Source organism: Triturus cristatus, chromosome 1_2, assembly GCF_964204655.1.
Source record: "Triturus cristatus chromosome 1_2, aTriCri1.1, whole genome shotgun sequence".
Classification (NCBI taxonomy): Eukaryota; Metazoa; Chordata; class Amphibia; order Caudata; family Salamandridae; genus Triturus; species Triturus cristatus.
The window spans coordinates 260,322,216-260,347,693 of NC_140580.1; the positions used below are offsets into that span (position 1 = coordinate 260,322,216).

The following is a 25,478-nucleotide window of genomic DNA, read 5'->3' on the forward strand; positions in this document are numbered from 1 at the left end:
CACCACCCAGGGCTTGCTTCTTATGTCCCGAGGTGCCCACCCTCGGGACATAGTTGTTTGCTTTCCTTTGGCAGGATCTTTGACAGCTCCCGCTAAGCGAGAGCAAGCAATACGTCTGCTACCAGCGGGATGGAGCTGGAAAACTGCCCCCGCCCGCTGGGAGCAGACTTTTCATTTGTTTTCCTACCCGCTGTCAAGCAGGCAAGAAAACATGTAAGAATTACTCACATATGCAGGAAGCAGCATTTTTTGCTTCTCCCTGCGAGCAGGAGCAATGGCGGGTCCCCATGGAGTTGGGGAGCCGGCAGGGACTGCTGGTTCATTGAAGCTCCCCTTCTCCAAAGTCCCCAACAGAGCACACTGGGTGCCCTGGGAGGGGCCAGGGCACCCAGGAACAAGTGGCTGGACCAAGGGAATGGGGTCCCTGGGACCAAATTGGCACGGGGAAGGGGACCACATGGCTCCGGGGGATATGTTTCCCAGGGATAAAAATCGCCCCCCATTCCTTTCACTAATTTGCCAGGTCATGGGGAATGGGAACCCTAGGGCCGAAAATGGCCCGTGGAGAGGGGCCATGTGACCCTCTCACCTATAAGTAATTTAGTGGCCCATGGGATGGGGTCCCTGGGGCCGTAATCCACCCGGATAGGGGTGGCTGTGCTGAACCCCTTCCATTTCACTAATTTTCCGGGCCTTGGGGGATAGGGATACCAAGGCTGAAAGTGGCCCAGGTAGAGGGGCCATGCAGCCCCCTCTCCTTTTAGTGATTGGGTAGCCCCAGGGGATGGGGTCCTTGGGCCGTAATTGTCCCCGGGAGGGGGGTGGGTACCTGTGGGGGGGGGTTGGGGACAGGGCCTGACCGCAGGTGGGGTTTTGAGGGGTTGGGGACAGGGCCTGACCGCAGGCGGGGTTTTGATTAAAGTAAAGTAATTAAATATTATTTAAGCCTGGAAATTTACTGAAAAAAACAAAGGTTACAGGGATGTTATAGTAAGGTTAAACTTTAACACGTGCAAAACCATAGAAATTCAACAGTAATAGTTATACTTATCTCAAGAAAATATAACTTGTGCCTTATGGTAACCATACCTCGCACCCTCATCATGCACTGCTGCTTACCCCACACATTACATCAGTACTGACATCTTGTATGACATCATTCATAATATAACTGCACCATTTGCAATACATTTAGTGATGAGAAAACTGTGCATGGCAGGGGCAAGGTATAGCTACCTTAGGGCACGAGTTAAAGTTTCTTGAGATAAGTATGTATGTATGTATGTATGTATAGCACATTTATAAAGCGCTACTGTCACCCATCGGGCATCCTGGCGCTGTGATCTAACTGATCTTGCAGCAAAAACAATACTGTATCGGCAGGCTACTCAATCCTTGGAAACAGGTGAGTTTTTAATTCTTTTTTAAAAGAGAAGAGATCTCCTAAACATCTAAGCGGCAGTGGCAGATTGTTCCACAACTTAGATGCCATATAGACAAAGGAGCGTCCCCCCATCCGCTTTCTCCGGATTTTGGGGACAACTACCAAGTTAGCTGAAGCAGAGCGGAGAGATCTAATAGGGATGTACCAAGAGAAAATCTCCTGTAGGGGTAGTGGTCCCAAACCATGTAGGGCCCGGAAGACCAAGCATAAAGCTTTAAACTCGACCCGCTGAGAGATAGGCAGCCAGTGCAGGTCTTTGAGTGCTGTGGATGACGAATCAAAGCGTTGGCGGGATAATGCTAACTTAGCAGCAAAGTTCTGTACCCGTTGTAGTTTGCCTAATGCCGTGATAGGTGCCCCCAGAAGCAGTGCATTGCAGTAATCAAGTCTACTTAAAATGATACTGCGCACTACTTCTGGTCTGGCATGGGCGGGAAGCAAAGGGAGAATCTTCCGCAGAGTGCGCAACAGCCCCATACAGGAGGACACTGTTTTATCAATGAAACCCTCTAGTTGAAGATTGGGTTCCATTGTCACCCCCAGATTACGAACCGAGCTTGCCGCTGCTACCGTACCTTGAAAGGAGGGAGGCCAAAAGTCCTGCGGTAGGGGTCGTGGGACACGGTCCGCTGAGCAATGCAGCACCTCCGTTTTGAAGCTGTTAAATTGCAACGAATTGTCACTCAGCCAGGTCGCCGTGGAGACCATACAATGGTGAAAGGTCTCCAGTGACACCGCCTTCTCCCCCTCAAAGGAGAAGATAAGTTGGGTGTCATCAGCATAATTGGTGACCGTTATGCCAAAAGATTTAATTAACTTGACCAGGGGGCGGAGGTAAAGATTGAAAAGAATGGGACTGATGGCTGATCCCTGGGGTACGCCCTGCCCTACCCTTCTGATGGTAGACTTGAAAGGAGGCAGGGCAACCACCTGATGTCTGTTGGCCAAGTATGAAACAAGCCAATCTCGGGCCAGACCCATCACACCAGCCTCCTCCAATCTCCTGGTCAAGATGGCGTGATTGACCGTATCGAACGCTGCCGGCATGTCAAGCAGCACTAAAAAGGCTGCTTGACCATGATCGGCACGCGAACGAAGGTCACTCAGAACGGTCACCAAAGCTGATTCGGTTCCATGCGCTGGCCTGAACCCAAACTGCGCCATGTCCAGACAGTCATTAACTTCCAAAAAACCGGACATATGTTTCGTGACCAGTTTCTCCCATGGTTTGTGCATTCAAAATTGGAACCTAACCATAACATCCCTGTAACCTTTGTTTTCTCAGTGAAAATCAATAAATATATATATGTGTGTGTGTGTGTGTGTATGTGTATATATATATATATATATATCACTGAAAAAAGCAAACGTTACAGGGACGTTCTAGTTAGGAAATATAATTTTTTTTAAACCTTAGAAATTCACAGAAAAAAAACAAAGGTTACAGGGACGTAATAGTTGGGGGCATAGTTCACTCGTAAAAAAACAGAGAAATTCAGCAGTTATAGTTAGCTGAGCTAACTACAACTCGCGCCCCCGCAATGCACTGTTTATGACTTCACATATTACATCACTCACGACATGGTCAGTAACATCACTGATGACATCTTAAATTGAATTTTTAAGGTTTTTCAAATTCTATTCTCAACTATAACGTCCATGTAACCTATGATTTTTTTATTGATTTGTTTTTTTTAAAGGTTTTTAAATTGTATTTTCTATGTAAAATGACTCTATATGGGGTATTTTTTTAAGCTTGTATTTTCTTCATGGATTAATAAGCGTTGTTTTTTTTCTTTACATTGTTAATATTCGCGACGACGTAGCAATCCCGGCGGATATGTCGCAATAACAGAAAGCAAAAGCAACTACTTTGAACATTGCCCTACACATATTATATACACTCTTCTTTCAAAGCATGTTTAAACTCATATTTTTGTACCAAGTTTCTTTAAAACCCATCTTTCAGACCTATTTCCGGTTTTGTGGTTATTAGGGACGTTGCAACGTCGCCGTTAACTGCAACAGTTGCGCCTTTTCCATAAAGGCAAAACACATATATGCACACATATTACAGTATTTTACACACTTGGGGTTTATTACTGTACACTTCAAACTCATGTTTTTCTAGTGTATCTCTAAAACCTTTTTTTCCATTTACGCAGTGAGGCCGGATATTGCGATGATGTCAGTAATCATGAGCTCCGCGGTTACGTCACGAAAGCAGGAAGCAAAAGCAGGAATTCAATAGCCACCACCACATTAAAAAATGATAACAATATAATTAATTCTAACCATCACAGTAGCTAACTCACTATATAAAATAGCTCTATAACAACATTTATCAAAATCTCAATATCTCTATAACAATGCCTATTAATGATTCACTGATATATTTTTGTATATTTTCACCAATATTCACGACGTTAATAGTCACAATATCCCCGCCACGGTACCCGGGGGGGAGGGGCGCTCTGACGGTCGTGACGTTGTCGTAACGTCGCGAATTTGGCCATGATTAAAAATAAAATCACATAACTTGTGTCACTAACACCCCCATTTCTCAACCATGGGGTCAGAGTATCTCCACCCTGACCCCTTATGTGGGCTTTCACACAAATTATCAGCCCCGGAAACCATTCTCGATAGATAAAATGGCGGCCGCAACTTTCTGTTCAGGCTATGTCCAGCCAATCAGAGCATTTCCGTTGGCACATGCATTCGCGATTCATCGCAAAATCACCACAAAATATATGCGGCCAGACAGTACGACGGGAGGGGGCGGGTAGGTGGCTGGGTCAAGCGCCTGTTGTTCGAACACTTTGTAGGGGTGCGTATCTATAGTATTACTGGCGGTGGATTGATGGGCGGCTGTATCGTCCATAACATGTCATGTGTACACAGCAGTGGGTTGCGTTGTTTTTTGTTGTTTAAAAATGCAAATAAAAAGAATTAAAAAAAATATATATATATATATATGCGGCCAGAGATATCACTATAATTTTTCACTTACATTTCTCAACAACTGCTGAATTGATTTACACCAAATAAGCAAAAGGTACTTCCTTGAACCGACATCTACCTCCCTGCCAAATTTGGTGTAAGTTCGTTGAGCGGTTTGGCTGTAGGTGTGGCTAAAGGTTCCTATGGGAATTAACATTCCAAACGCAACCTTATTTCGCGCCCCAAATTCTCGGTCCCCACTGCACTGATCACCCCCAAAATTTCCATAACAATAGAACCCACCTTGACACTTTTTCGGGAAAATTTCATGCAGATTGGTCAAACGACAACAAAGTTATAGCCAAGTCAAAAAATACTTTTCCTATGGAAACTAGGTCCCAACGACCCCCAGTAGGTAATATATAGGTATGTATATGTTATATTGATTTGTATATTGCACTAATCACCCAAGAGGGTATCCAGGCACTTGGGCAGGTGTGTAGGTTTGTGGTCCCCAAGTCCTTTTATGAAGAGCCACGTCTTCAGCTTCTTGCAGAGTATGTGTATATGGCAAACAATGCCCGACACGTTTCGGAACAGCCGTTCCTTTCTCACAGGTCAATTTGACATTTGATTTCACCCATAACACATAGTGCAAAAAGTGTAAACAGTAACAAAGGACTTCTTTGTAACCTCAAATGAGTGAAAAAAAAGGCATCCATTTTGGAATGGTCAATTTCTACATAATAGTATATAATCCCAAGTGGAAACAAAATCATACTTTCGTAAGACAGACTGCGAAGTACAGAATGTACAAGGTAAGCAGTAAGATAAAATAATACTGCAATAGCATGGTTTGTAGCTATGACATATATTAATCAAAATACATACATAAATAACATATGCTAAAATGTGATACTCATCTGATGCTTCTAAATTGTTCTACCCCAGTGTACCTAACCTAAGTGCAGTACGAGGTTTGAAGTAGGTGCTATTTCTAAAGTATAGCTAGCTATATTTTAGTGTAGCCAAGAGTTGCCAAATGTTTCTCTAAGTTCTAGTCAGCTCCATACCTGCGAATGAGAGAGGTTGGAATCTCTTTTCTGAACTCTATATTCTAACCCCCCGCAAGGAAAGTCAGAGAGCACTGGAGCTGGATTCTCTACGAGGAGGATGACCGCGTCAGGTCAGTGCATCGACCTCCTTCCGAACTTGCCGTGGCAAACCGCGTAGTCTAGATTGGAATGAATCCTCCGGGAACCGCAATTTGCCAAGGCAAGTGCTGGTATATTTTTACCTTGAAGGTGTCTAGGAATGCCAGTATTTACGTAAAAGTCGGGCAGAGGAACGTCCTGAATAAACCCCTAAGGAATAGATGTTCATGCATACTTATTGAGTTGTTGGAGAAATTAATATTCAAGCTGGGGGAAATTCCTTAAGGCTCTGGTTTTCCAAGAAATCGTTGTGACGTGGATGGACGGATGTAGGTGGCCATGCCTGTATTTGGTTACTGACAATGTCTAAATAAGGGCCGGATTTCTATGTCCAAATAAGGGCAATGTGAATTGTACTTATATAAGGGCATAAATCGGGATACCTATAAACGGAATCTAAATCTGCACACAACAGACTTTGGTGAGATGAGAGAACTTAATAAAGAACAAGTGTGTTTACACATGGGGAGAGAAGTGTGAGAGGTTTTGGCAGAAAAAGTGAGGACTTCTTTGAAAGAGAAAGGCAATAATAAGGCGCGCTCAATGGAAAGCCAAAGGGGGGTGAAAGGGGAGGATTCAGAAAGGAGCCACTTTGAGGCCTGGTGAAGACAAAATGATATCTGATAAAGGCGGAAGTCAGGAAAATTAACACCTGCAGCAGATTTTGACTTGCGAAGAGAAGATAAAGAAATTCTGTCCCTTTTGTTCTTCCAGAGAAATTTAGAGAGACGAGAATCAATTTGTTTAAAATTACAAGCAGGAATATGTACAGGTAGCATAGAAGGAGCATAAATCAAAATAGGGGTAATCATCATCTTGATTGAGTCTAATCGACCCCACCAAGAAAGAAAAAGAGGGTTCCAAGTGGAAAATAGTTTGTCAATGCGAGACAGGACCACAGACATATTTAATTTAATAGTAGAGGCAATGGAGTTGGAGAACTACATACCTAAGTATTTGATTTTGGAACCACTCCAAGTAAAACCAGTGGAGGAAAAAGAATGTGGGAGACAAAATTTGGTGAGAGGGAGGATTTCTGTTTTATCTGAATTAATTTTATATCCAGAAACAAGGGAAAAAGAAGTGAATTCACGTAATAGAGGGGGGACAGAGGTTTCAGGATCAGAAATAAAAAGTAGAATATCGTCCGCATAAGCGGAAAGGTTTAAATGTTGATCACCATAAGAAAATCCAGAAATAGAATCATTATTGCGGTTTGAAGATAAGAAGGGTTCAAGGGCAAGAAGAAAAATAAGGGGGGAAGAGGATAGCCTTGATAAACTCCGCGTTGAAGGGAAAAATAGGATGAGACACTACCATTAATTAGTTCCGAGGCTCTAGGGGCAGAATATAATAAAGAAATAAGTGAAATCAATTTGGGACCAAAACCATGCCATTTCAAAGCCGCAAATAGAAAGGACCAATCTACTCTATCGAATGCTTTTTCAGCGTCGACGGAGATGGCCGCTAAAGATGTGGCGAGGGAAGGAATCTTGTTTAGAACATTAAAAAAGAGGCGAGAGTTATCTGAAGTCAGCCTACCCTTGACAAAACCGCATTGCTCCTTGCCGACCAAGTGACGCATAAGGGGATCTAAACGTAATGGGAAGTAGATGGGGTTTGAAGGTTGCCAAGATAGGATTGGATAAGGGAGCTGGAGGGAGGGGATTCTGGTTTTTAAAGATCCATATAAAACATTTTGAATGCATTAAGAATATCCTGATCCTTGTGTAGAAGAGAACCATCTGGAGAATAGATAGAATCAATCAAAGTACGATCTTTACAGGTCTTAAGACCTCCGTAGTAGCGAGCACTGCTACGAAGACGAATAGAAGATGCATTATCAGTAGAAGTTTTGTTAAATGTTAATTTGACACGTATCAAAGCTGGAAGTACAGAATCCGCCGATGACGTATAAAATTTATGTTCTAAGGATTTAATGTGCGCTAGGGTAGCTTTATGTTGTTGAAGAAAGCTTTTCTTTTTCTTTAAAACTAAATCTATAATGAAGCCTCTTGCAGTGGTTTTAAAAGAATCCCATAGAACATGGTGGGAAGAAGAGGCGACGCTGTTTAAATCAAAGAATTTGTTGGCAAGGTGACAAAAGAAGAAAAGAAAAGAGGATCCAGAAGGAGAGTGTTATTGAAACACCAACGGGAGGACCTGGGACGTGGTGGGAGTAAATCAAGATCAGTTTTAATTGGAGCATGATCAGAGATAACAATAGGTTCAATAGAAGAGGATAACAGGTTTTGAGACAAAGATTGAGAAAGAAAAATATAATCTAAACGAGAAAGGGAGTTGTGAGGGGGAGAAAAGAAAGAGAAATCAAGAGTATCAGGGTGAGAAACTATCCAAGAATCAACAAGATGAGATTGGGATATAGTGTCAAGAAAATGTTTGTGATTTGTTAGGAGCGAAGCGAACCTGAGATTGGCAGTCAATAAATGGGTCAACAACTTGATTGCAATCACCTCCTAGTATAAAATAGTCATCTCTAAATTGAATACATTTCTGTGTAATTAGAGGCCAAAAATAACAATCAGGATGAGTAGGCCCATAAACATTAAAAACCGTTAAGGAAATATTAATTAATAACTTAGCTAACAACCATCTCCCTTCAGTATCAGTTTCTTGCGATATAATTTTACATTTCAGTTTTTTCTGACACAAAATGACACCATTTTTCTTATTTGAAGTAGGAGAGAATAAAACTGAACCCACCCAGCCATGCTTTAATTTTAATGCCTCAGCTTCTGAAAGGTGGGCCTCTTGTAAAAGGTCCAGATCAGGGTTGTAAGAGGCAAGATGAGATAATATTCTCTGTCTCTTAATAGGGTTAGTAAAACCTTTCACATTCCACGAGATAACTCTGAATGTAAAGTCATCAAAAATACATAAGGAACCTGCTTCGCCCCCAGCTATGCAGGTTTGTACCTAGGCTGGTGGGAGGAGCAGGTGGCAAAGAACATCAAAGTCTTTATTCGCCATGTCGTCCTCTGGGCAAGATACATTGATGATATATTGTGTTTCTGGAGAGGAGATGAGAGTGAAGCTAGCGAATTTGTCGAGTCCCTCAATGATAACTTAATCTAAAGTTCACTTGCTCAATGGACAGGAATACTATTGAATTCCTAGATGTAGCAATTGAAGTAAACGGAAGTCGATTGGAAAGTAAACTATTCCGGAAGAAAACAGCCAGCAACAGTTAAGACGTTAAAAGGGAGGAATTGTTGAAAATGAAAGATAATGCTAGTGAAGGGGAGGATTCCATTAGATTCATCACATCATTCAGCAATCAGGCAGAAGATGTACGTAAATGTCTTAAGAAATTTTGGAATGTGTTGGGCATGGATGAGACTTTAGTAAAATGTGTTGATAGTAATCCAAATCACATTTCGTAGATGCCCAGCATTAAAAGACATGTTATGTAAAAGTATGCTACCCGTAAAGACTAGCTCTCAATTTAAGATACAAGGTTTCTATACTTGCCAAGCATGCAAGGCATGCCGTAACAGTATCAACTGTAAGCAAGTTAAGTTATCAAAAATACAGAAACCATTTATAATTTCAAAACATCTGACCTGTGAGTCGGATTTTTGTGTATATGCTCTAATTTCTCCATGCCATCTGCTATACATCGGCAGCACCATCCATCAGGTGAAAAAGCGCATTTTAGAACATATGCCAGCAATCACTAATAAAGATAGACAATATGCCATTGCCCGTCATTTTAAAGATTACCACAACAAAAATGCCAGTTTACTTAGATATTGTGCCCTGGACAGAATTCCCACTTCAGAAAAGGGAGAAAACAGGATTCGTGAGCTATGTCGTCTAGAATCCAGAATGATTATAAAGTACGAAACCATGTACCCTGAGGGCATCAATAAGGATGAAGAGTTATCGGTACATTTAGGCTGATAGATGAAAGAGTTCCTTGAAATAAGATGCTGTTTTTATATCAAATCTCGCATGATTGCCTCTTAAGTATGATGGTTTTTTTTTTTAACAAAGAATCCGATCATTACTGATCAGTGCATTTAGTTTTATTTATTTTTACAGGAGACCGAGTTAATACCTTGTTATGAAGAAACGCAAAATGAGCAACTGTGGATGGTGTCATATGTGAAATCTAAAGTCTTATACTTTTCCATAAAGAAAATTGCCCACTTGGTCTAAATTGTCTGTATATACATAAGAGGATAAATTGATGACGAAAAAATATAACCTCAAGGGCCATATGTAGGAAGCCAAATACCGGTCGGTAACGGCCGATTTTCGGTAAATATCCCGTTACCGACCGGTATTTAGGCATTTGCTATGTAGGGGGCATATTTCAGGATTCGGTAATTTACCGAATCGGTAAAATTACCGATTCGGTAAATACCGAATCCTGAAATGAGATGTAGGAAACACTCTAATGAGTGTTGTGTAGGAATTAGAATTCGGTATTTACCACCAAATATAGGTTGGTGATAAATACCGAATACATTGCAAAAAGCAATATTTTGCTGAAATAAGAGTGCCATGTGGCAGACATACATGCCCTTAGGGCATGTATGTCCGCCACATGTGCACACATGCAGGAATCAGGGGTGCAACAGGGTGTCAATGTGACACCCTGCCACCCTTGAATGTGCCCCCCCATTACCGAATCGGTATTTACCGATTCGGTAATTACCGAATCGGTAAATACGGATTCGGTAATTACCGAATTTCTCCGATTCGGTAACATTTACCGAATTATTACCTACATACAATTTACCAATTCTTAAATACCGAATCGGTAAAATTCGGTATTTAAGAATCTGTAAATTGTATGCCACCTACATATGGCCCCAAGTGTTGAGAAATTAACATGGCCCACTAGGGCAGAATTGCAAAAATGTTTAACTTTAAATTGTGTAAAAATAATATTTTTTTGTATGGAGGCATTTCAGTATAAATGAAACCCCATGTATATAAAGAAAAGCGAACATTTTCAATATTTTATTATGTTCTGCTAGATTTAATTTAAAGTATGATTTTGTTTCCACTTGGGAGTATATACTATCATGTAGAAATTGACCATTCCAAAATGGATGCCGTTTTGTTCTATCATTTGAGGTTACGAAGTGGTCCTTTGTGCCTGTTGACACTCTTTTTGCACTATATGTTCTGGGTCAAATCAAATGTCAAATTGACCCATGAGAAAGGAACGGCTGTTCCGAAACGCGTCGGGCTTTGTTTGCCATATGCTTTGGATGTAATAAACCACATTAAAGACGGATTTTGGGCTCGGCGCAATCTTTGATCTCTGTGAGGAGGATTGTCGTTTTGGTATTTGGAGGATCAAGACCTCGCCGGCAGCCCACCGCCATTTGATGGCAGAGGTACACGCGAACACTGAACTTTATATATGTTTGCAGCTCCCCGTGTGGAAAAACAATGCCGGCTCCCGAAGGACGCGGGGAGCCGGCTGGGACCGTGGGGGCATTGGGGCTCCCCTCACGGTCCCCAACGTTATAAATGAGCCCCGGGGGATGGGGTCCCCGGAGAGAATAGAAATTAGTGATGGGTACTATTTTTTTTTTTTTACGGTAAAATTTGGAGTAGCCCCTGGTGTGTACGCGTCGGGTGCACGATTCCTCTCGCGTCGGGTGCGCGACATCAAGCAAAAAAAAAAGAAAGATTTTTGAGATAAACATCGAGCATGTGTTTCGATCTTGAGTGGCTCTAAAAAGAGCCATTGTGTTTATTGAGAGATTTTGGTACTTATAAGTAAGTACCTATACAGAGTCTAAAGTTGTTGAGGAAGACTCTGTTACCCTCATCAGTAAAATGTACACCATCTCCTATAGATGCCTTGCATATTAAAACGCAGATTGTTGTTGTAAATGGACCCCATCCTATAATCTCTGAGATAAGCAGAAACAGATTTATTGACATGTTTCCTAGCTTTCTCAATCTATGGACAAAATTGATTGGAACAGTTCCATTTCTGCCTTTGGCATATGATAGAATAGACAAAGGCAGTTTGGGGGAAAAGTGACATCAATTCTCCAAAGGTGTCCTTGATAAGCATTTCCAGATCTACCCCAGTCAAAGTGCCTAGGTCATTTCCACCACAGGGCACAATTATGAGGTCAGGGTGTTGGAGATGTAAAAAGGATTTAACCAATCGCATCAATTGGTGCCACTTTAACCCTCTCTGTCCAATCCATTTAATGTCTACATTTGGCAAAGCTAGGTCTTTGTCAATGCCTTTGTTTTCTGCATACCTTTGGCTCCAGAAAATATGGCTGTGTCCCACAATCCACACTCTAAGCATCTTGAAAGGAGGTCTGGATGCACTCAGATGGTCTCTGTAAATGAAATGGCAGTTTGAAAAGTAAGATTTTTCTAAAATGGTGGATAAGATACAGTTTTGAAAAAAAAAAAAAAGATTGGTTGTTTGAGAACATTCTAGTCTGAAAACTAGGGTGCATGTTTCTCTTTTTTAAAAGCATGTTTCTTATTGGTTAACAAAAACTGTTTGAAAAGAACATCATATAGGATAAGCTGATATAGTGAAAAGTCAAGCACACTTGCTGTTTTGATTAGCAACACTGTGTGCTGAACTTGTGACCTGTGTGCCCAGTTGAGTGTTCCATGAACTGTTTCTATGTTAACAGGCAGAAGGCACATTGGGTGTAGGGTTCAAACGTATGTCAATTGGAAAGGGTTGAATTGTGTAACCAATAGAAATGTGTGTTTGCTTTTGAATTATTGTGGGAAGCAATGTGATTTGATATTTACATGTATATATGTGCAGAATGAGGGAAACTTTGCCATTCTTTGGTTTTCCTGAAAGCAGTACCATACAGAGATTCTGTATAAGAAAATCTGGTGTGTGACTGACACACTTCTTAATCTACAAAACAATTTGAAAGGTGAGTTATTAATTTGTGAGGGGATGTATGTGGTGCATTTTGTTTTTAATAAGAGTAATGTGTTTCTCCTGCTAAAAGTCCAGGGAGTAGTTTTCTTGTCTAGAACCACATGGTGAGTCTGTGTGCCTTTGGGAACCATTGTGACAGAAACATGTGGGTAGTTCATGTGTTTGCAGACACATAACTGCTTAAAAACGTATCCGGTTTTCATGTTTTGGTAGAATTAGAATCCTGTCATTGTTTATGTATTTGCAAAATGAGTGAGGCTTCTACACTAATGTGCAGTAGTAAAATATGTGCAAAGTGGGCAGTCCCCTTACCTCTTGTAGACTAGTAAATGTGTTTTGGTAAAGTACAAGGAATAGTGTTGCTCGTCTAGAATCACACTGTGAGTCTCGGTGCATTTGGGAACCATTGTGAGAGAAGCATTTGGGTACTTCATGTTTTTGCATACACATAACTGCTTAAAAACCTTTCCAGTTCTCAAATTGTGGTCGAATTAGAAACCAGTCATTGTTTATGCATTTAGAAAATGAGTCAGGCTTTGACACTAAAGTGCAGTACTGAAACATGTAGATTGTGTGCAGTCACCTTACCCCTTCCAGAGTAGTGAATGTGTTTTGGTAAAGTCCAAGGGATAGTGTAGCTTGTCTAGCGTCACACTGTGAGTCTGTGTGCATTTGGGCAACCATTGTGAGAGAAGCATTTGGTTACATCGGGTATTTGCTGAGAGAACTGTTTTAAAATATGTCATGTTGTCAAGTTTTAGTAGCATTAGAAGCCAGTCATTGCTTATGCATTCAGAAAATGAGTCAGGCTTTCACAGTAGTGTGCAGTATTGAAATATGTATAATGTGTGCAGTCACTTTACCCCTTCCAGACTAGTGAATGTGTTTTGGTAAAGTACAAGGAATAGTGTTGTTTGTCTAGAATCACACTGTGAATCTGTGTGCATTTGGGAACCATTGTGAAAGAAGCATTTGGGTATTTCATGTTTTTGCAGACACACAAGTGCTTAAAAACCTATCCTGTTCTCACGTTTTGGTAGAATTAGAAACCAGTTATTGTTTATGTATTTTCAAAATGAGTCCGGCTTCAACACTAAAATGCAGTGCTAGAATATGTGGAATGTATGCACTCATCTTACCCCTTGTAGACTAGTAAATGTGTTTTGGTAAAAAGCAAGGGATAGTGTTGTTTGTCTAGAATCACACTATGAGTCTGTATTCATTTGTGAATCATTCTGAGAGAAGCATTTGGATACTTCATTTGTTTGCAGACACATAACTGCTTAAAAACCTATCCTGTTCTCACATTTTGGTAGAATTAGAAACCAGTCATTGCTTATGTATTTGTAAAATGAGTCAGGCTTCTACAATAATGTGCAGTAGTAAAATATGTGGATTGTGTGCACTCAGTTTACCCATTCCAGACAAGAAAATGTGTTTTGGTAATATCAAGGGATAGTGTTTGTTGTCTAAAATCACACTGTGTGTCTGTATGCATTTAGGAACCATTCTGAGAGAAGGTTTTGGGTACTTCATGTCTTTGCATACATATAACTGGTTAGAAAACTCTAATCTTTCAGTACTCATGCAGTGAGCCAGGCATTAGCACATGGATTGATTCAAACGCCTATCCACTATGCATGCAGTCCTCTAACCACCTACACACTTGTCTTTCACACCTTCAATTCCCCAGTCAGTATCTATACACTCCAGCAAACACCCTGTTACTCCCCTTGCACTCCTCCACTGACCCATTCAGCACCATGTACTAATCTGTTCACTGTGCCAAAAGCCAAACACTTATAAATTCACCCAGGCACTCTTCTTGCAGTACTCTAATGATTCAGTCAGTACCCAGGTACTCATGCAGTGACCCAGGACATAGCACATGGACTGCTACACACACCTATCCACTATGCATGCAGTCCTCTAACCACTTGTTTTTCACACCTTCAGTTCCCCAGTCAGTATCCATACACTCCACTTTCGTAGACCATTTTCTGCGGCCCATAGTGAAGACCATGCCGACATTCCTACAGGACACGAAAGACGTCTTGCGACTACTACCTGAGATTGATTTTGATCAAAATCTTGACTATTTAGTGTCCTTTGACGTTGAATCTCTTTATACGTCAATACCGCAAGATGAAACCTTAGATACCATTAATGATATCTTGGTTAAAGCTACCTTAGACTCTATAACACCAGTCCCATTTATAATGTCCCTGGCCCAATTGGCTATGAAAGAAAATTTTTTCAAATATGAGGAAACTATCTATCTACAGACCTCCGGGACCAGTATGGGGAGTATTTTTGCGCCGAGCTTGGCGAATCTCTACGTCCACACTTTTGAGCAAGAGCACATTCTGACCACTTCCAATCCGTTCTTCACATCGATCCGCTTCTGGAAGCGGTATATCGATGATGTTTTAACAGTGTGGCGCGGGAGTTTGGAATCTATCATAGCATTCAAAGAGTGGCTTAACACTAGAAATGAATTCCTGAGATTTACTGTGGAAGTAGGCAAAGACAGGATAACTTTTTTAGACCTGTCTATTTTTGTCACTCCCACTGGTCTACAAAGCGAACTGTACCGCAAACCTATGGCACGAAATTCACTACTTCGTTTTGACCGTCAACACCCCAAATCGCTTCGCGAAAATTTGCCCTACGGGCAATTTCTCCGTATTAGGAGGAACTGTTCTACCCGTGAGAATTTTGAAACCCATTCTGCAAATTTGAAACAGCAACTTCTTGAGAAGGAGTATCCTAAGAAACTGATTAAAAAAGCGTATAAAAGAGCATCCAACAACAACCGGGACGCTCTTTTAGAACCCCCAGTGGAAAAACTTCCACTGGAGCGGTTAACTTGTGTTACTACCTTCTGTACTTTAACCAACATGATCCAAAAAAGTGTTCGCAAACACTGGCGAATACTTAACAGCGATTCTGACAAGATACCACTCCCTTTGTTTTCTTTGAAAAGAAGCACTAATCTGAAAGATGTACTGGTCCATACTCGCCCTCGTGAGCAGAAACAAGTTACAGATACCACCTTATGGGGTTTACCTCCAGTCCAGGGCCATTACCCATGCGACACCTGTGCCGTTTGCCCACAAACCCAAGCATCTAAAACTGTGAACATTGGTACCACCATACCTTGGGTACAAAAAAGTTTCACAAACTGCAACAGTGAAAACCTTGTGTACCTTATTACATGTCCATGCTCGCTACAGTACGTGGGTATGACAACAAGAAAAGTAAAACTACGGATGCAGGAACACAAGAGTACATTCAGATGTAAAAAAACCATCACGAAACTAACTAAACACTTTGTTGAAAAAGATCATGATGCGGGTGATTTTAATTGGACTGTACTTGAAAAACCTTATATTCCATCACATGTGAGCGATGTGTCCAATTTTTTGTTCTTACGCGAGCAACGATGGATTTTTAAATTGTCCAGCGATGCCCAGGGTCTTAACGACGCGATACCATGGATGTCGCTAAAGAAAAAGTAAATAATAAGAAATAAAAACAAAAGTGATCAGAACAGATGGTAGCGTCTGGCCCAGGATATACTGTAGTACTGATTACATCATCACTAGACAATCTCTAATGTTCATGACTAGAGAAAGTTCTTCCTGCTCTCAAGTTTAGATGTTCGTCTCTATTTCGGCACAAATAATCCCATACAGCACGTGTGCCTTTCCATATGAACATTCACTGAATTTTATATCCTCACTGTAAATAAACTTCTATTTCCGAATAGTTTTCACTCCCTGTGTTACAGTGTAGCGATAAACGCATGTCACAATAAAGTTTTTTCGAGTTGGTCTTTTAAAAAAAGATACAGCTTCAGTTTCGAACTACAATAACCAGCAATTGAGATCTCTTTTTGTAGTTCTATAGACGTCACATTCAGCGCGCCGGATACTCGTTTGGCGGGCTTTACTGATTGTAGACAGCTGAGTTTTTCAACTCGAAATAAATACAGCGGATCCGGTCACGTCAGGTACCTCCATCCCAGTACGAGTCCCAGCCGGAGGTACCGACGGACAGGTACGGCTCACGAGTCAATTCTTGCATTTGTATTTATAAATAAGCTCGCAACTTGCATGTCTTAATCTGAAATTGCGAAGATTCGCTCATAATAACGATGCATTTGAGCGCTGCATCTCGATCCATACAGTCTAAAAGTTATTTAATCATGAATAGCTTCTGCCTAGAATATATTTTTTGTGGATTAATCCGTCATCTTGGAGGAGTTGCATTTCAGTTATCTTTATGCCAAACTTAGCTACGTTGTTTTAATAAGATGCCAAATGATAACACGGCTGACATGTCCCGGTCACGATCACTACTAAGAGTGTGGGATATCGTCAAGCACTTACAAATCCTTCTTCAAATTTTGAGAAATGTACCGTTCTTTAGGTTTAGAGACCAGTTGATTTATTGGCTCACGTTTACTTGCAGAGCGGGGCCTCTTCCTTGACTTAAGCTGGTGCCGAGTGAGGTGGGGCTTTTTCCTCAGATATTGTTTGGTAAGCATGATTCTTTTCTAAGCGTTCTTCAGAAGAATGAGGATACAGACGTTTTGAAGCTAAATGTCTCGTGATTATTTCTCATTTTTCACTTCCGAATTTAATTTATTGTTTAGTTGATTCTCTCGTTTTGTAGATGTCAACTATCATCAGCAATCACATTGAGGAATTGGATAACATATACAAGGGTATAGTAGTAACCCATTTTCTTTTCCAAAGTCCATACTAGGGACTTTGATCATGAGGTCCTGAAGAAAGCCAGGGAGAGTTTCTCCTGAAGGCTGAAACATGTCGACCAATTAGTGGGCAGCAAACGTTGGTTACCTGCCTTCCTTTTCTTTTTTGTTCACTGTTTTTAGATAGAAATACGATTGATGGGGCACAGTTCAGTAATACATATATCTAGTGCAAATCAATTGTGTATTCTGTTTTATGAGCACTGGTAAAATACAAAAAATATTTGTTTATTTCTTTGCACTCTTAACAATTCTCTATTTTTTCCTCTTTTTCTGGATGTTTCTTGATAAGGATACAACTCATTCATATGGCCTCAATATAATATGAGGGCTCTGAGAAGAGTTGTTTGGTAACCCAGATGATGACCCTGGGCACTTCAAGAGTGTAATGATGGGATGCTGATTATCCTTGGATCAAGCTTTTTTGCTTCACCTTCTGTTTCTTTCAACCTTTGTATCGCTTTATTACATGTTTACCTATATTATCTCACTATTGGCGTAAAATTGTTATTAGTCAACTCTCTTGAATTTTATATCAAGGGTTGTATATTAGACCTCGGATCCCTCTCGTGTTTTTGAAGTATCCATACACTTCCAGCAAACACCCTTTCACTCCCCTTACACTCCTCCAGTGACCCATTCAGCACCATGTAGTAATCCATTCACTGTGCCAAAACCCAAACACTTATACATTCTCCCAGGCATTCTCCTTGAAGGACTGTAATCATTCAGTCGGTGAGTAAGTACTCATATAATGTCCCAGGGCATAACACAAACAGTGGTAGAAACCTTTGTGCATTACACATGCAGACCTGTAATCACCTATTTAGTTATGTATACACCTTGAATTACAATTTCAATTGGTGAAGAGAAAATAAAGTGGTTAAATGGTTTTTATATAGAATGTGTTTGTATAATAATTGAAAAGTATAATTTATAAATTTATTAAATTACATTTATTTATGTTTACTTTTTACAGATATTGTTTATTATCATTAAAATAAAGTTATCATGCCTGAAAAATCAAGAAATAGAAAAGGACAGAAAAAGGAAAATTATCCGAAGAAAATTCAACAACAAGTATTGGATGACCAACATGTGGCTAAAAAGAAGTCTTCTGGTAATACAACCAAGGAATTCATTAAAAAACTTTCAAAGCCTACAAACAGTGTGCGGAATGTGCAAACTAATGACAATGATTCGACTAGACAAAAGAAAATCAATAACAGGAAAAGAAAAAAAAGATAATTTACATGCAAAAGATTCAAAGTATGGTAAAAGAAGGCAAAATCAGTACAAAGACATACGTACATTTTTGTTTTTTTACAAAAGAGTGGTTCTTAATTTGCTGAAAGATATGAAAAAATATAGAAAAAGAGCACAATTTTGTAAAAAGAAGAAGCATATTGAATCCATTGTTGAAAATGCTTTTGCAGTAAAAAGGAAACTATTTATTTTAGTTTTAAACAGAATTCGATCACTAGATAAACCAATCCATTTAATGAAGGCCAAAAGTAAGAGTAAAAGAGTAATTAACAGAACTAATTTTTGTGATTTTTTTTTTTGGGTGAATGGAAACACAGTTCAAGTTCTGAGCCTTTCTTTAATGAAGAGAGTTATTTACAGACCAATGATTTGTTGCATGCAGTTGATACCAGTGGTCGAGCTTATGAGGTTAGAAATGGTTGTCCAAATGAGAAAGAGAAAATGGTTCCCTGAAATGCAGAAGAAGTGATAGCTGATGAAGTTCTAGGCAGACGTCCTAAAGCCCCAGTGTACACTTGGGATTGCAGTAGTATTTGTAGTGTACGACAAGAATGTATTGATATTTTACGCAATTTCTTACGAGCATATAGTAAAAAATCTGTTAAACAAAAGAATAAGATATTGCAAGGACTAGACCCTTGCAGAGTGAGAAAAAATACTGGTTTGCAAGGTCATTCTCTGACTTGTCTTTCTAGGAAAGTATGTCAAAGTGTTTTTCACCATTTCAGGATGTTAGCAGTGCACCATACTCAAATGCGGAAATTAGTCAGAAGATTGTATTATGCAAAAAGTCTAGCACTAATGTTAAATGAGTTGAACAGTGTTCTTTTTTGTGGATCAGTATTAGATGTGAAGAAGGTTTGTGATGAAATTGAGTTTTGTTACTTTGGTCCTGAGTGCAGAAACTGATACATTAATAGAAGAAAATGTTGAAGAGAATGTTGAACATAGTAGTACAAAAAATTTTGAAGATCAAATTACAAAGTTGTAGGTGATTTTAGGTGAAAGGGCAAATTATTCTTGTATTTGTTGCCAGCGAACTCACTATAAACATCAGACTAGGACTGTTGATCTGTATTTAAAAAGTGAAAGAGAAAATAATAATGAGTGGAAGGAATTTGCAACTTATTTGTTGGTAGAGAATTGTTTTGATTTGGGTTCTGACCAGCGTATTTGCAAAAATTAGATGAGAATAAAATGCCCGCTAGAGCTGTTCATAATAATCTAGAGTTGGTTGCTATTCCTCCAGAACTGATAGATTTAAATACCTATGCGTCTATTCTCATTCAATGTGTGCACCCATTTCAGGCTAACGTTCGTATGGAGCCTAAAACAGGTAAATTGCCTCCTTCAGATTTACAGAGAGGATTAATAGGAAGAGTTGTATATTTACCTCTAGATTTAAATAAAAATATTGAAACTATTGGTGTAGAGAATGTAGAAAATGAACCACTAGTTATTCTAGTTAATGGTGTTCCTACTAAGAATAAGAAAATCTGGCAAGAGTTAGTGGATGTTAGGAAAGTGCAAAAGGCAACATTGTATCTGATAAAACATAATGAGTACTATAGAAATGTGTATGTAGGAGAAGAAGAAATAGATTTAGCAGAAGATACTGAAACGTCAAGTGGACAAATTGAAAAGGTGAACATGTCCAGATGTGAAGAAATCTATGAACATTACAGTGTACATCCACTTCATTCCAGAGAAGTGATGGGCAATACTATTGAGTTATTCCAAATGAAAAAAGCAAAGGGAAGTCCCATGATTGTATGGGAAGAAAGCTTGGAAGCTCGTTTTTTTTCGCAGTTGTTCCCAACAGGAAAAGGAGGATGATATGATTAGGGATGTGGAATTCCTATCGCCCGACGCCCAGGACGTATTGTTTGGGGTCAAGGGCAACAAGTTTTCCTGGGGTTTTTGTCCTTGGGACAAGTAGGGCCAACCCCCTGCAGCACACTCTTTGACTGCCAGTTTGCAGTGCTACATTATAGATCAGGGAAGGGGGGACTCTCTGCAGTTAAGGTAATATTTATGTCCATGTTCAAGCTGCTCAAACTTGTATTTATGGTTCATTAGTTGAAAGCCTATATTATTAGGGAGAGTGCTTTAAGTAAATGTTGTAAGCTCTGACTGCACTACTGACAGTGGTTCCAGTATAAAAATGTGTATACACCTTTTCAAAGTTTAGCAATATGAGGCTATGTATAATGCTCCCAGAATGCTCTCTGGTTTGATGCAAATATTTGCAGAAGCTTGAAAGCAAGATTGATGATGCTTTGCTTTCAAAATAAAATGTTGATAAAAATATGATAGCTGGGAAAAAAACATTTTGCTCAAATACTGTAAAATTTCAGGTACCCTTCTTTGCAGCGTCATTCAGTAACGTGTGTTGATGTATGCTAGTATTTCCCAAAAATAATCATAATGGAAAATCAGTGTTACCAGTTTCAATAAGATTATGGGAAACAAAAGTAAACAAGCAGTGGTAAAGCCAGTAGGTCTGAAATTGGTGGTCAGCTTTTTAGTTTTGTCAATGTGTGACTTGTTTAGGCAGGGGTTTTGTATAACCTTATTGGTGTGGAAGCTGCTAGGCCCTCACCATTATAACAAACAATGGCAAAATCAAAACTTGTTTTTGGTCTCAAAAAGCACACACTCCCACAGTAGTTACAGGCACTGAACAAATCTACTTTGTGTGCTGATATGCTCCTTCTGAAAGAGCAGAATGCTGTCACTCACAGTGAAGCCAGCCAATACAGAGAGAGAGACAGAATTTAAATAAACGCAAAAGGTCATGGTCAACGCGAGACCAAATTAGTGGCCAAATTATTAAAGAAGTCTCAAAAGTGCACCTATGGTATATGTTCTTGCATTAAGTGCAGCTATACGGCTTTCATGAATGCCCAAGAATTTACAGAAGTAGGACAAGAAATATTACTCTTATAAAATATTTGTGAAGTACATTTTAGCATGAGCAAATATGCATGTGTAGAGTTGCCCATGCGAAAATCTGAGTGTTTGCAAGTTTACTTTCCCTCCAACCACTTTTTAAACAACTCTGAAAGAAGGTTTACGTCATCCATTGTCAGGAGTAAATTTCCAACATTTCTCAGTATGGGAAAATATTTGAGAATAGTTGTTGAAAAACCTTAAAACATGCAAGTTAGTAGGTTTGCACAGATTCAAAAGGGCATTCTAACCCTGGAACTATTGCTTACCACTACCTTCATCCCCAGTATGTAGATCTGCGGACACGTGGCAACATAAGGGGTGTGCAAGTATACAAACACTATGGTATGAGCCCTGGCATAATCAGAGAGGCTATATAGGAGCTCTTATATAATTAGATTGCTGCCATAATTTGTTGCCGCACTACATGGCACCAAAGGGACAAGTGGATTTTGTTACAGGACAAATAGATTTATTAAGCAAGCTGCCCCATGGACAAGTAGATATTTCATTAAATTCCACACCCCTGTATGATGAACGACCTGTGCAGATTCCTGCATCTGAATATCGGACAACAAGATTGTATGCAGAAGATCTCGACAATGTATTACATATATATTTCATCTTTTATTTGAAAGTGACTTGTCCGGACTTTCCTATGCAGTCAATCACATATTGAAAACAGGAGTACATCTGAAAAAGGTTTCTGCAAAGGAATTTATGGATAAAGTACATCAGAGAGATGATCATTTAGAATCTCAGCTGATTAATCTGATGGCATGTCAGCGTGGTACTAATGAGTATTGGTACCGTCGTCATGGAGAACTTAAATGTATGCTAAGGAACTTAGGCACTCCTACATGGGTCCTTACCCTAAGCTGTGCTGAATATGCTTGGGATGATTTACTTGAATTTCTTCGAGAGGCAAATTCGAATATAAAAAATATTGAATACAAGACACCTGGAGAATTGTGCTCTTTGGATCCAGTTAATGTATGCAGGTATTTCAATCATAGATTTGAAGCTACGATGTCTTTTATCTGCATATAAATAAAATCCTCCTCTTGGAGAAGTTGTGGATTTCTTTTGGAGAAAGGAGTATCAACCAAGAGGTGCTCCTCATATACATATGCTGATATGGATCAAGGATGCCCCTAAATTCGGAACTGATTCTGATGATACTGTTTTGTCGTTCATTGAAGAATATGCCACATGTGCCATACCCAAAAGCACAGAAGAAAACAACTTAAGACAACAAGTCTTACTATTCCAAAGCCATCGTTGTGGAAAATACGGTCAACGAAACTAAAAGTCTAAGGAAAAGTTTTATACAAAATGTCCTTTTGGATTCCACGTCCTGTAATATCAAAAGGAAGAGTAAACAGTTTTGTCACCTATGCGACATACCATCACAAGAAAGTCTACAAAAAATACCTACAATTTAAGAAGAAGCGAAAAGTCAAAATACATAAATAATTACAATCCGGTTATTCTGTCCATGTGGAATGCTAACATGGATATTCAGTATGTTGCGGACAATTCCATTGCTGTGGCTCGTTATGTAACATCCGACATTACAAAATCAGAAAAGACGGAATTGAAAGAAATTTGGGAAGAGATTTCTCACGAGAAGAGTCTAAGTAAGAAATTATGCAGTTTCAGTTTGAAGATGTTATCCCATCGAGAAATTGGAGCGTATGAATGCTCAGATCGGTTACCATCTGCAAGTCTATACTCCAAATCAAGAAGAATCATTTGGGTGAGTCTAGGTCTTGCTGCAACGCGAAATCAAGTACTTAAATCTGTACAAGAAACTGAATATTTCGCAGAAAAAGATCCGGAAAGTACAGATATTGTGAAAACAAAGCTTGTTCGCCATAAGTTGGCAGGGTATGCTCAGACGTGAGTCCCTTGCTCACTTTGCCACTGGATTCAAGCAAGCCTGGCTGAAGACGGCTGAAATACCAGAAACCGGTCCTAGGAAGCTTGTTTCCGGTCCAGGGAAGGCATGGCTTGGCAGTTCGGGCAGGGCTGATACCAAGAGGCACAGGGTCAGACTAATTTGCATATGGCCATGTCTGAACTGGGGTGGCAGAGTGGGCTAAAGAACGGTGATGGATCAAACCTAGATCTGTTGACTGGGTGTGAGTGTTTGATTGGTTCTGATGCTCCGTCCATCACCACCCCCTTTTGTACCGCTTTGTTCGCCATAAGTTGGCAGGGTATGCTCAGACGTGAGTCCCTTGCTCACTTTGCCACTGGATTCAAGCAAGCCTGGCTGTAGACGGCTGAAATGCCAGAAACCGGTCCTAGGAAGCTTGTTTCCGGTCCAGGGAAGGCATGGCTTGGCAGTTCGGGCTGGACTGATCGCATGAGGCACAGGGTCAGACTGATTTGCATATGGCCATGTCTGAACTGGGGTGGCAGAGTGGGCTAAAGAACGGTGATGGATCAAACCTAGATCTGTTGACTGGGTGTGAGTGTTTGATTGGTTCTGATGCTCCGTCCATCACCACCCCCTTTTGTACCGCTTTGTTCGCCATAAGTTGGCAGGGTATGCTCAGACGTGAGTCCCTTGCTCACTTTGCCACTGGATTCAAGCAAGCCTGGCTGTAGACGGCTGAAATGCCAGAAACCGGTCCTAGGAAGCTTGTTTCCGGTCCAGGGAAGGCATGGCTTGGCAGTTCGGGCTGGACTGATCGCATGAGGCACAGGGTCAGACTGATTTGCATATGGCCATGTCTGAACTGGGGTGGCAGAGTGGGCTAAAGAACGGTGATGGATCAAACCTAGATCTGTTGACTGGGTGTGAGTGTTTGATTGGTTCTGATGCTCCGTCCATCACCACCCCCTTTTGTACCGCTTTGTTCGCCATAAGTTGGCAGGGTATGCTCAGACGTGAGTCCCTTGCTCACTTTGCCACTGGATTCAAGCAAGCCTGGCTGAAGACGGCTGAAATGCCAGAAACCGGTCCTAGGAAGCTTGTTTCCGGTCCAGGGAAGGCATGGCTTGGCAGTTCGGGCTGGACTGATCCCATGAGGCACAGGGTCAGACTGATTTGCATATGGCCATGTCTGAACTGGGGTGGCAGAGTGGGCTAAAGAACGGTGATGGATCAAACCTAGATCTGTTGACTGGGTGTGAGTGTTTGATTGGTTCTGATGCTCCGTCCATCACCACCCCCTTTTGTACCGCTTTGTTCGCCATAAGTTGGCAGGGTATGCTCAGACGTGAGTCCCTTGCTCACTTTGCCACTGGATTCAAGCGAGCCTGGCTGAAGACGGCTGAAATGCCAGAAACCGGTCCTAGGAAGCTTGTTTCCGGTCCAGGGAAGGCATGGCTTGGCAGTTCGGGCTGGACTGATCCCATGAGGCACAGGGTCAGACTGATTTGCATATGGCCATGTCTGAACTGGGGTGGCAGAGTGGGCTAAAGAACGGTGATGGATCAAACCTAGATCTGTTGACTGGGTGCGAGTGTTTGATTGGTTCTGATGCTCCGTCCATCACCACCCCCTTTTGTACCGCTTTGTTCGCCATAAGTTGGCAGGGTATGCTCAGACGTGAGTCCCTTGCTCACTTTGCCACTGGATTCAAGCAAGCCTGGCTGAAGACGGCTGAAATGCCAGAAACCGGTCCTAGGAAGCTTGTTTCCGGTCCAGGGAAGGCATGGCTTGGCAGTTCGGGCTGGACTGATCCCATGAGGCACAGGGTCAGACTGATTTGCATATGGCCATGTCTGAACTGGGGTGGCAGAGTGGGCTAAAGAACGGTGATGGATCAAACCTAGATCTGTTGACTGGGTGTGAGTGTTTGATTGGTTCTGATGCTCCGTCCATCACCACCCCCTTTTGTACCGCTTTGTTCGCCATAAGTTGGCAGGGTATGCTCAGACGTGAGTCCCTTGCTCACTTTGCCACTGGATTCAAGCAAGCCTGGCTGAAGACGGCTGAAATGC

At 40.8% G+C, this 25,478-nt stretch overlaps 1 protein-coding gene across 3 annotated transcripts in view; it reads left to right on the forward strand.

The window, feature by feature from the left end:
- LOC146867121 (uncharacterized) overlaps positions 1–25,478 on the forward strand; it is a 122,521-nt gene that overhangs the window by 81,550 nt on the left and 15,493 nt on the right. The window contains exon 2 of one of the 3 annotated variants that reach the window (XM_085603575.1): positions 18,283–18,423. The exons of the other annotated variants lie outside the window; for them this stretch is intronic. Within the exon in view, the coding sequence (XP_085459701.1) occupies positions 18,283–18,423 (141 nt within the window). The remainder of the gene's footprint in view (positions 1–18,282; positions 18,424–25,478) is intronic. 3 annotated transcript variants of the gene reach the window in all.